This window comes from Haliaeetus leucocephalus, unplaced genomic scaffold (assembly GCF_000737465.1).
Source record: "Haliaeetus leucocephalus isolate CR32 unplaced genomic scaffold, Haliaeetus_leucocephalus-4.0 Scaffold222, whole genome shotgun sequence".
Classification (NCBI taxonomy): Eukaryota; Metazoa; Chordata; class Aves; order Accipitriformes; family Accipitridae; genus Haliaeetus; species Haliaeetus leucocephalus.
In genome coordinates this window covers 627,253-640,360 of record NW_010972658.1, presented here as the reverse complement: position 1 = coordinate 640,360, position 13,108 = coordinate 627,253, and the positions used below count along the sequence as shown (strand labels likewise).

Below are 13,108 nucleotides of genomic sequence, written 5' to 3'. Positions count from 1 at the left end.
TCCTTCAGTAGTTAAACATTTAAAGGAAAACATTTGTTCTTCACGTAGCATGACCCTTTTTAACCACTGTAACAGAGGACTTTCTGAAGTGGCATTGAAGTTGCATTTCACAGTATTCTGAATTTTATCAGAATGGTCAAGAAATAAAAATCAGGAGTGTCTCACTTCAGAATTTCTTTCAACCAGTTATATGAAGTTTCCAGGCAGGGATTCAAATAGTGTGGTTTATCCTAAATGCAGTGCTGCTGACTTAGTCCTGTCCCAACCCAAAAAGTGACTTATAAACTAGAGTTATCACTCTGAATGGCGTTCATAGGGTGGCTTGAAGTGAATTCTTGGAAGAATCATAAAATATGTTCTTTGTGATTGCTGCTGGGTAACAGTCAAGCAGCCTAATTCTCCACCAGGTATGGTATTTAGATGGTCAATAAGATTACCCCAACAAGGGATAGATTACTGCTGTTTTCAAGCATATATCTGAGACAGAAGGTCATAAATACCTGAGCGAAGAGATGTAGGAAATAAATTGTTCTTGGCCACCAGCACTCGTCTCCTGAAAGAACTTTCAGGGAAGGTGTTCCTTTGTATTCAAGGGCTGAAGTAATTTTTGTCATCTGAAATACTTAACTTCAGACCAATAATCTTTCATCTTGTCCAGCTTAAATTTTAACTTTTTTCAAAGGCCTACTGTCAGACAGGAGATGGATCAGAATAGATGGCGTATTCTGTGGCAATGAAGTAGTTGAGTGATATCAGTACATTGAGAGATTTGATGGGAAAGGGAAGCATGGAAGTCACCTAGGTGCATGTGAAAAGTCTACAATATATGAACTATGACCGTTTTTTCTTAATGTTGTTATTTTCACTTTGGAAGTATGTTTCTATCTGGCTTTGAGTCTGAAAAATCAGACAAAATATTTCCTGAAACTTCTAGGGAGATTTGAAATGTATTCAGGCTTATATTTATATCTAGACTCAGATTTGGAAAAGCTTGTCCTGTTTTGGCTTCTTGGAAGTTACCTGAGTTGTTATTGTCACTAGCATGAATAAACAAATGCTTTGATTGCACTGCCTTATCCACCCTTTTTAGGTTGCGTGTGCAAGAGTCTTAACTGTAAGGGAGGAAAATAAATTTCTTATAAACCCCGATGCCTTTCTTTTACCAGCATAGTCTCAGAAAATTGTGGAAAAATCACTGAAGCAATCATCAAGCATGAGAAAGACGTCATAGATGATGCAATTCAATACAGAAATAGGTCTTTAATGTGCATGTGAAATTAATTTTATACTTATGAAAGTATACAAACAAAAACCAAATAGCTTTTACGACTTATTGTGGGTTATCAAGCTGAAACTGAAAAGAGTAAAATTAATACCATTAATAAAAGAAATACCATACAAAGGAAAATGTTCCTGGTTCTGAATATACAGAGATTAGGTTGATAAAGCTCTATGTCATTTTTAAAAGTCCTAAAATTTTAGACCTAATTAGGAACTCTTTCAGTTCAAAAGAACATGGGAGAAATTTTGGTCCAAGTTTTTAGATTTGACTCCCTGAAATTGATGTTACCTACTAAGATATTTGGCTGGTTTTCTAGTATTTTAAATGTTGAACTAAGGGACTGAGAGAGTATTGCTTTTGTATTACTACATTTTTGGAAGGGAATAGTCATCTTCTAACCTTGCAAAAGGAAAACTAGATTATTTTATTTGGGGGGGGTGTGTGTTTTGTTGTTTTTACAGGAACACCAAGACAGTATACTTGGGAATACAATGCAAACTGTAATTGCCTTACTGAATAACATGGTTGCTAACAAAAGCACGAACATGATGCTACTCTTTGAAGAAGGTATGTCATCTTTATCTTTTGTTATTCTCCTTACCATACATGTTTCCCAGTCTGTTGTAATATCTGGCACTGTGTGAAACTGTAGACTTTTATGTATTTATATTCTATAGTGGTTGTTAGATGATTGCATTGTAACTGGCTGGTACTCCTCATCACTTCATCTACCTCCCTTACTGATTTCATTATCAATTTAACTTTTAGAAAGCTGTTCCTCCAAGAAAATGCTGTTACAAAAGAATTACTGACTGAAAGCTATGTTATGCCCATGAAGAATGGCTTCGGAAAGGAGTGGGCTAGAGCTCTGACCAGAACAGTGCAGAATGCAGGCAGAGCGAGCCTCTGCCAGTTCTTCCTTTTCTCACTGCTCAAACCTGTGAAAGGATAAGTTGTACACATTACTGCACTTTATAAAAAACTAGCTTCTGTTCCAGTCCAGTGATGTAGACTAACGGGGTGGGGCCCAAACTGACTATGAAGTCATAGAATCATAGAATCATTTAGGTTGGAAAAGACCTTCAAGATCATCGAGTCCAACCATCATCCATGCGCACTAAACCATGTTATGGAGTACCCTGTCTACGTGCTTTTTGAGTACCTCCAGGGATGGTGACTCAACCACTTCCCTGGGAAGCCTGTTCCAATGTCTGATGTTGAATCTGACATTGAATGTCTGACACTGAATCAAAGTCTTAGTCTAAAAACCATTCCATGTCTTCATTTCACTATATTTTATTATCGAAGCTCCTTTTATTTAGAAATTGGTTCTTGCTTACAAAAAGAAAAGAAAGTTTCTGCTGTTGGAAATCTATATAAATTTAAAAACTTGTTTAGAAATATTCACATTGATAGTAGTACTTTTATTGATCATTAATGAGTGAGTGACATCCAGCAATACAGATCCACACTACTGTTTGTACTATTTGTATAGAATAAATCAAAGACCTAGACTGCTGGCATAGCAGTATATAATATCCTGCAGAAGGAAAAGGAAGACATTTGCATAGAGAGACAGTGAAGAGACAGCTAGGTCTCTTCTGAAGCCAAGAGTTGAGAGAAAACCTTATAAAAGTCTCTAGGAAAAGATTGGGTGGGGTATGAGGGGGAAACTTCATCAGAGTGTAGCTTTTCTGTAGTCATCACATCAGAGGAGGAGCCAGATGAGGCATAGTGTGATTAATGGTTTAAGGATAAACACTGATGGTGATGAGCAAATTTGAAGAAATGGATCTGCATTATATATGCGATTAAAAAAAAAAAAAATATCTGAACACATACCAGCCTAAAACTCCATCAAGATTGGTAGTAGTGGTCATGCCGTTGTTTTCGTAATTACCTTAGCAGTTAAAGCACTCACCCAGAAAGTGGGAGAGCTGAATTCCTGGTCTTTTTTACTCTGAAGGGATTGAATGGACAATGTCATCATTCAGGAGACGAACTGGAACTTGACATTGTAGCTAATAACATGCTCCTCTCCTCTGTTTCAGTCAGATCCACTCTGAAGTTAGTGGTGTGAGAATAGGGCCAGAAGAAAAGAAAGAAGAGGAAAATATGATTGAATTGGAGAGGGATGGTTCATAGGCTTCTGATTCTTTGGTTATTTCTCAGCAAACTGCCTATCACACTTAGAGCTGCTTGGGGTTGCTTGGGCTTTAGATGTATGTACTGCTTTTACTATCTGTGGGCACATCTGCTCTCTGTCAGGCAAAATCCTAAGCTAGCACTGACCTCAGCTGCAACAGGATAACTTGTTAAAACTGCATAACGATATGCAGAGAAGTTAGCTCAAGTCCCACAAGCACTGTAACCACGTAATTGGCATGCCTTAGTCAAAGTAATATGCTCTGCCTTTCTGCATGGCAAATTAGGTGCAAAACTATTTAACAACATAGCAAAACTGCATCCATTCCCTAAATATCTCCTCTTCATTGTCTCACAGAGCAAACTCCCATGTACTTTTTATGCTGCTGGTAGTATATCAGTGCTCTTTCACTTCTCATCTGCTCCAAAAATAAAATGCATCTCTTCCATCATGCTTGTTTCCAAATTAAGGAAGTGGACTAGAAACATTATTAAAGTCTTTTATCTTTTCCTTGTGCTATGTCATATATGACTCCAGTAATATTTTCAGATTATTAGTAACTGGATAACACTAACTTGGACTCACTGAACTTCATCCTGAGTATGAAAAACAGCACAGCAGACAAAAATAATTCATCTCAAGTAAAACGTCCCCATCTTCTCTCATTCCTTTTCCCCACTGGCTAATCTTCAGAGTGCTGAAAACCTGGGGTTTGGCCAGTGCTTTATTGATTGAAGGCCTAATTGTTGAGTAAAGAACTTCTGAAATTTGGTTTGCAAGAATGATATGAAGGTATTGATCTTGTAATTGTAGACTGTAAGATTTTCTTTGAATGAAAAAGAGAGAAAAGTTATTCCATACAAACTGGAGGGCTTTTTATCCTTTTCACTACCAACTGTAAATATGTAGTGTTCACTACAGGAAAATACCTTAAACTTCCTCTGCCACTATCTTTATATTCAACTTGTCATTTTTGAATTATTTTTGTGTGATGGAGAAAAACATGATCTAGCAAAATGGAAACTAAGCTCCCTCTTGTAGAAAATGATCCTGGAGTCCAAATAGAAAAGTTGAACGTGAGTCAGCAGTGTGCCCTTGCAGCAATAAAGGCAAAAGAGGGCTGCGATAAGAATAACTGGAAGGTCGAGGGAAGTGATTATTCTCCTCTGTTTGGCACTCATGAGATTTCATCTAGAATACAGTGTCTACTTTTGAGCTCCAAACTATAAGACAGACATTGACAGACAGGAGCAAGTCCGGAGGAGGGCAATCAAGATGTTTAGGAGAGTGGACCACATGGTGTGTGTATTTCCAGCCTCTGCCTGTTATATTACATGAATTTATTCCTTCCCAAGTGCAGAACTTTGTATTTGCCTTTGTTAAACTTTAAGAGGTTTCTGACAGCCCATTTTTTGAGCTCTTCAGCTTCCTGACCTCTTTCTGAATGTTAGCTCAGCCCTTCATCACATCAACTGCTTGCCTCATTTCAATGTCATCTGCAAACTTGCTGAAGGTGCATGTTATTCCATCCTATTAACACTCTGTATCCATGCTGTTAATGAAGGCATTCAACATTCATGAGCTATTCTGCTGTCTTAAAAAAAAAAAAAAAGGCTGAAGACAGGTTATTATGGGTCATCAATTTCCCTTATTTCCCCATTACAGTGTGATAATTAATTCATGTATATATGGAGCTTTAGAAATTAAAAACCCTAAATACCCTAAAAAAAATGTTATAAGGAACTCAGGTTAGGGGATCAGTCCTGTCAAGTTTTTTTGTTTCCAGGAGTCCAGACATTAGCAATCAGGATTTCTTTGTGATTCTGTGTATTCCTTTCTTCAGCTGCGAAGAAGCAGTATTTTTGCAGATAGATCAGAGACCCTTGTCACTGTTTCCTTTTGTGCCTGTTAGCCTTCAGAACTCTCTCCTGCTCAAAGGAGTTGTATTAGGAGATTTTTTTTTTTTTTTAATGGGTTGTGGTTTACATGTTGAACTTCCTCCTTTCTCAAGGAAATCTTGCATGATGGCACTTGCTTCATTACTACTTCTGTGATTTCATATTAATAACAATGATAAGGTTGTGCATTTCAGCAACTTGTGTACAGTGTGGATTGCCTAGCATTAATTTCTCTCTCCCCTGAACTGTGTCCTTTTGTGTGACAGTACATCAGACATGTAATGATAACCACTTGTAATGTTTAAAGGTGAAATGGAGAATAACATATGCAACTAAAGTCACACAGGGAATTTAAAATGGCCTGTGCTTTTGTTATCAGCTATTAAATAATGTTCTGTTAACATTAATGACAATTTCCACTTAATAATCAGGGGGGAATAATATGATTCAGTTTAATTACTGAGACTGGAATTCAGTAAGGAGACTGGGATTAATGTAGGGTCTCTTGTGAATAGTTAAGGGGAGATGCTAAAAAGCCAAGACAATAGTGGTCATTTTTAGCATGGTCTTCTAAGAATGTGAGACTTACTCTCTTTCCCTCTGTCTTGGCTTCTCATTGGACAATATTAAGTTAACTTGAGAGAGCATAGAGGTCTGCATATACAAAGTATATATTCGTTCTCTAATAATATCTGAGGAAAGGAGAGACACACATTAGTGCCATAGCTTAGGGAAAGGCAATAGTATGAGCTTATCAATTAAATGTTCCTGGCTAATGTACAGCAGAGTAGTGCAATACATGACATGCAAAATATATATATATATATATGTACTTATATATTTACAGAAAGAAAGGAATTTTAATACCTGAAGTTTCCAAATTACAAAATTTTAAAAAACATTGTTTGTAACCTATTATCTTGGACCATCCCTATGGAAATTAGGTTGCAAAAACCCAAAAGATGTTATTTCACCTTCAGGTAGGAACAAAGAATGTAAATGGGAGAGGAACATCATTCTTGAACAGTTTTCCTTCTTTTATCATAAAGTTGTGACATGATCAAAGTGGAGCTAACTGGTTTGAGTTTATATCCTGGATTATAATAGTTCTTACTGATGGAGGTGAAACCTTCTCATCTGTGAATTCTATTTCCATTAGCATTTATTAAATTAACTTAAAATTATAAAGCTTAAAACTTATACTCTTTTATAGTATCCTGAGGTCTACTAATAGGCCTGTAAAGATCTATTAATTAGTATATCCCCCTGGTCTTTTCTGTATTCACTTCCCATTTGCTTTTTAGGATATCTGCAGTTCTCTGTTTTAGGATTGTAACCACCAAGTTCAACAGTGTGTTGGTCAATGCCTGAGGAGGGTACCTGTGTGATGATCCCACAGGATCAGTCAGTGTATGGGAGCAACTCCCACTATAGCACATGCTTATAGTTGGGTGACATAGGATGAAGCATTGCCAAGGTTTTGGAAATAGGGAAAGGGAGTCATCACTGATAAGGATGGTGACTTATTACCATGGAGGTAGGCAGGGATATAGGATGCAAACCTGTAGGAAATGGGGTATTGTTAGTTCTACTGGTCATGAAACAACCAGCTATATATTACTTTGTGCTTGTCATATTAAAAGGGTTAATATTTGTTGGCTACAAAATGAACACCTGGTTCTAGATGCTAGAATCATCAGCTCTTAAGCAGGTGTTCTAGGAGTACAGTAGGTGAACATGTGTTTCTCTAGACAGGCATTAGGGCAGTCTACTGAAAAGACATACTGTCTGTCTTAGGCATGTTGTGTCTATTGACAAGCATTGACATACTGACAAATTTAGACATGAGATGAACCACAAAGTTTGGCTGCTTGATAAATCAATGATGTTAGTGTGCAAGACTGCTTAATTATGTGGAATGTGATGGGTAATAAATAGCCAAGTGCATCACAGCACTTAATATAGTAAAAGTCTTATGCTCAGTACAATTCATGGATATATCAGCTCTTTATTTTGCCTTCAATTCTGTCTTTTTGTCACTTTTGTTTCTTTTCTTGTTGTGTTTCTGGGTTTTTTTTGTTTTTTAAGTAGTTTGTACAAATTAAGAATAGAAAATGTTAAATCATTTTAATTGTCTGTAGTTAGTAGTGCTTTCAAACTTTGAGTCCTGTTTGTCTCCAGGTCGTATTCAAAGGCAAAGAAATTCTTAATTCTAACTGTTGCATTGTGTGCATTTTGCTTATAGGAAGCATTTGGACATACATGGTGTATTAGAGTGTAGGACATAGTATATTAGAGTGTAGAGAAATGTGTTTCAAAGGCTTTAGCTGCTTCATCAGGATCCTCATTCTGAAGAAATGAACAAAACAGGTTGCTGGAAAATAGGTCTTATAGGATGCAGTGGACAACTTCTGATAGTCTGTCTGCAGCTATTTTTTCCTGATAATGCTTCAAATTTATTATGTTTATATAAACAGCCATTTTAATTATGTATAAAACATAACTCCAAGTAACTCTGTCTTTAGGAAAGTTTTCCACTGTAATTCAAAGCCAATCTAGTAAATTGTTTACAGCCCAGTATTACTTACGAATGAGTTTACTTTTTTAGCTTTTTTGGAATCTCATTATACTCCATAAATGGTTTATCAACTTTTTTTCATGATGGTCTTACAAGGAGGTGATTTATGGATAAAGTTCAGTACAGTCATGTTGAACAGAATGACTTTTTCCAGGCTCTGCCGCTGTGATCCTGTATTTGGCTGCTCTCCTGAATTAACCACCACTGGCAGTGTAAGCAAAGATGTTTGAATGTTTGAAAAGTTTCCATTATAAAGTACAGCAAATCCTAAACTAATCCTTATGTGTTAACACTGTTGAATCTCAGGAACTAAATTAAAAGTGAAATTGTGGGGTTTAGAACAATAAAAATAGTCTTGGAGTTGTGTAAAAATGCAACAACTATTAGTAGTACGTGGTACTTCAAGCAGTTTGTGTAAAAACTGAAGTTACTAAGGAAGGACTTTTGGTGGAAATGTAGAATGTCAGCTACAGCAGTTGTTATATTCAATATCCTATTAAGAAAGCATGCTAGGTGCTTACAGCAGGGACAGCTATTAAAAAGGAACAGATCTGCAAAAAACTTTGTAGTCAGATCATTGTAACTCATTTGCACCTCATGAAAGAAAGATCAACCTTCATGGGTGAGGTATCCTTATTCATCTTGTGGTCCACTGCTTTGACTTTAGTCAAATGTCAAAAGATTAATTAGATTTCAGATGTCTTCGTGTGTCGTATTGTTAAAGTCTGTTAAATATTGCATATCCAAAAAGTGGTACTCATGAGACCAACATCCAACTTTAACCTTTTTCTTGAAAAAAATTTTTTAAAAAGAAACAAAAGTGTGTCGCTCTTTTACATACACAGATCTTTAACATAATGATAGGTAAATGACAATGAATTCTGAGCTCTCTAGATAGACCCCAAAGGTTTCTAACTTGCCTAGACCTTTGGAGGATATTTTTCTCTTTCACTTCCTCACAGGCAGTTGTACTTCAGCTTCAGTCTCCAAAAAACATTTGATTATACGGCCCATAGCACACTTTTTAAGAACAGCTTCTAGCTTCCTAGCCAGCTCTCTCTCACCTGCTAAATCATCAGTGTTCATGAAATTAGGCAGTAGATGGCACTAACTTGGCAACTCAGATCTTTCTCCCTTCTGCATCCACCTATGCAGTAGTCTGAGCTACTGTACAACACTGAGAAGACGTTGGTGTGACATTGTATGGGACTTTGATTTTAGGAATACAAGTGAGTTGTTGGAGTAGCTGACTTCAAAGTTGCAGGATTTTCTTCTAAGATGGGAGGAACTAACTAACTTCTAAGACAGTGATCAAGAAGAGGACCATGGATTAGTCATACAGGAGAAGCCTACTTGCAAGGGAAAGGCAGTAGTTATAAAATCCTGTAGAATACCTTACTTAAACTAATATGCCCTTAAAAAAAAAAAACCTAACCAAAAAACCAAACAAACAAAATCCACAGACTTAGTCTGTGAAGAAATCAGATGCATATTCAGACTGGTTCTGAAACCATTTGCTCATTCCTTAGTAGCCCCTGTTTATTCCTAGGAGGCGGGAGTTTTCTGCAAAACTTCTACAGGATACAATATAGGAATATTTCTTCAGTGACTGAAGACAGAAAATGTGTTGTTTCATGGCAGTACTTATACGCACTTATTGTACATCATCCTAAGCAAATATAAAGCTTAGTTCATATGCAACATATTGTGATTCTGGATGGAAAGATTGGTAGGGAGAATAAGTTAGGGAAATCAATATGAGTAAGAACCTAAAACCAATTTTTCTGTATTTAATGTTTAGAAACAAAATGCTCTCGGTTAAATAAATGTAAAGTAAGAAATTATTTTAAAATACAGAAAATAAGTGCGGACAGACTTGTATCATCCTGTCTTGAGTAGTTGCAGATGTTGCTTCTATATCATTTGGACATGACAAGGGAAGTCCCTCAGTTAGGAGGTGTAGACATTATAGCCCCTGCCATGCAGAACGTAAGCGTTTCACAGCTCCCTGCCAGTATTGTAGTAGTTAGTTCAGCTCTTGAGCACACGGATGTCTCTCTGAACATCTAAAGATAGTAGTCATGTGTCACTATGTTCATTGGAGTTACAGCTTATATGAGAAGTCAGTGGTGGTGGAGCCTGAAGAAGTCTATTCTATGATGTTATGAAGTTCAGAATGTTTTTTTAACAGTATTAAGGCATGTTTTTCTGACCCAAAATGCCAGTCACTCAGTTGGAAGTGTATAACATCACATGGGTAAACTTAGAAGTCTGGTATCATAAAAGATAAGTGGGAATCATGTCAAAATAGCATGGTAGTAGTGAAGTCTTTCAGGAAAAAATAACCTGTGTCATCCTGTGATATTCAACAATACAGCCATTTGAAAAGGATGAAAATAGAAACGGTAATTGCTGTGAGAAACAGTTATGCCATTCAAGTAGAACCAAGCCTGTTGTTGTCGAGAGCTGTGCCCGTAAGGTGCAAAATGTCACAGCATGCTTGCTAAGACTTCAAAGGATAAAATAAGTTAATAAAGGCTCAACAGGTTGTTACATCTTGTCTAGCTAGTGCTGTACTGTAGAAGAGGACTGGCCTTTTCTGTGGTCGGAGTAGGCTTCCTGGTACTATCCCTGTGGCCAGCCAAGCAGATCATCTTGCAGCATAGCTGCCTGTTGAAACTACCTAAGATACCTCATTAGATACATCTAACTAATGGACGAGAAAGGAGTAATAAAAAAAAAAATGTTCAAAATATTTTACTTCCATGATGTTCTAGTCTGAGACACCCTATGCAGAAATCTGATGATATAACTGATCAGCTTAGTTCAATGGTGCGAAGTTAGTTCAATAAATATAGCAATTTCAAAACTTAGACTGTCTTCATATTTCTAATATGCCAACCACAGCAGACATTTTTTATGGTTATCCAATTCCTAGACAAAATCTAAGACTTAAGGTTTGGGCTGAGTGATTTCTCTGATAATGTTTGGAAGCAGAAAACTCATTTGAAAAATGGAATTTTTATGTTAAAATGTAAGGCATCGATTTTTCCATCTGAGGATGGGGATATCTGAAGGTTTTCTGATGACAAACTCAGGATTGTGAAAAAGGAAAAAGTCTTCAAAGCCTTATGCTCCTTCTTACCCACTTAGCCATCAAAATGGTATTTTTTTCTTCCCCTCTAGAGATTGTTGTCTTTGCATTCACTCTAGGTGCTGCTTTTCCTGCATTATTAGACATTATGCTAGTACTCCCATGAAATGCAACTCAAATCATATATATTAGCAAGAGTGGATTTGAGTAACTTGGTAAATGTGTAACTATCATATTAGCTACAAGTTAACTATTGATGACACAAACTATTTAAGTTGTTACAGATAATAAGTTAAAATCTAATTATGACGATGTCCCTGTGTAGCTTGTCACATATAATTAGTAAGCTAAAAGATGATATTAAGGGATGAAATTAAAAATGTAACTATGTTTGAAGAGACCCAGTTTGAATGTGGTTACTATGCCATAGGTTGTAAAGCTATCATATATTTTCTATTCTAGCTGTTAGAACAGTCTCAGTATGAAAGCAATGTATCACTGCCAATTTGGGGTAAGTGTAAAGTTGCAAATGTACAAAGTACTATGCACAAAATTAAACTATATCAATCATTCTTCTGCCATAGGGATAATGGTCATCTTATTTCATCCTGCTGAAGGAAGTTCATTTTGTGAATTGCTAAAAACAAGCACCAGTTTTGGCAGGACCAGATCTATGTAGTGGACAGATAAATGAAATCTGAGGTTTTTCACTGATTTAAAGAATGGTTTGCTTTTTTTTTTCTTTTGCTTTAGATGTTTTCAATAGTTTTTGTAGCTCCCTGCCAGCCAGATATTTTTGTCTTCTAAGTTATTTTCAGGAAAATTGTGGACTGAACAAATGTGTTCATCTCACAAAATAATCTGTTCAAATCATTTGTGGACAATTAAACTTTAAAATAATTTTCTCTTCAAAGCAGAAAGGGTAGTATATCATAATGGAGAAACTGAAGTTATTTGCATTTTTAAAGCCTTTCGAAAGCTCAATTTCTACACAAATACGAAATAGTAGTCTATATTACTTGAGACTTTTCCTGTGATGTTCTTGGTTTTCTATCTAAATTTTTTTTTTTTTTCAAATTTAACCCTAAAATAAAACATTTGTGTGTAGTCTTTATAGTTTGACTTTTTCTTTTGCTGTTCAGGATCTAATTTTGTAGTATTGTTTAGCTTAATTTTTCCAAACACTGTAAGTTATATTTTTATGTGCATTACGTATTTAAGAATTCATTTCTATAGGCAAATTTCTTTTGAGGTCTCAAGCCATAGATCCATGTCTACACATGGATTTTCTACCACCTTAAGGCAGTATATATTCAGGTGAGTGTGTTCTTGTTCAAGTTATTTAGGCAAGTTACCACTCCTTAACTGGTGGTTTTTTCCTATGGCATTTGGTCAATGCCTTGTAGATTTGGTATGACAACTAATTATGTGTTTATTTGTATCCATGGGTATTTACATTTTATAGCAATGTATCTGCACATAGTGAGTTTTTGTAAGTCAGCTGTTGGGGGAACCTGACTGATGTGCAGTTGAAACCTCCAGCTGAGGGACAGTGGTTATTTAAGCTCCTCTGACAAAAATGTAGATGCTTACCTGATGATAAAATTTGTTTGGGTTTTTTTTTTTTTTAAATACATTTCATAAATGTGGTACAAACTTGTCTATCCACCCTTTTTAAAAAAATAAATTATTTTGTCTCATTTTAGCTTAAGCTTTTTTCTAATTGGCCCAAGATTATATTTATGTAAGAAGGGTTTATGAAGACAAGTGTGCCAGCAAAGACATGTACTTGGGCACATGTGGTGGATTACAGATATGAGTTTCAAGCAAATCAGTGTAACATTTCATTTAAAGAGCCTGGAACTTCATAAATGTTGGGGGTTTTTTGTTTCATAAATAGGATTTAAAGGTTTCCATAGATGTCTCCACATGGTTAGAAGATATTGCATCAGCTGGCTGTGCCTTCTTTTTGGTTGAGGAAAAAGATATGTGCTTCCCTTTGAATTTTTAAGATGAATAGAGGAAGAAATAGGATATCTTTATAAAGTCTAAAGCTCTTTTCTGTCTTCTAGGAGACTGTAAAAACTGGGAAGATTCCCCGCCCCCCCCC

The 13,108-nt window shown here is 36.1% G+C and overlaps 1 protein-coding gene across 1 annotated transcript in view; it reads left to right on the top strand.

The window, feature by feature from the left end:
- Positions 1-13,108, top strand: part of LOC104831409 (serine/threonine-protein kinase ULK4-like) — a gene marked incomplete at its 5' end in the record, with an annotated part of 190,340 nt that overhangs the window by 99,227 nt on the left and 78,005 nt on the right. Inside the window, one exon of the mRNA XM_010566968.1 lies at positions 1,744-1,849. Coding sequence (XP_010565270.1) covers positions 1,744-1,849 — 106 coding nt within the window. The remainder of the gene's footprint in view (positions 1-1,743; positions 1,850-13,108) is intronic.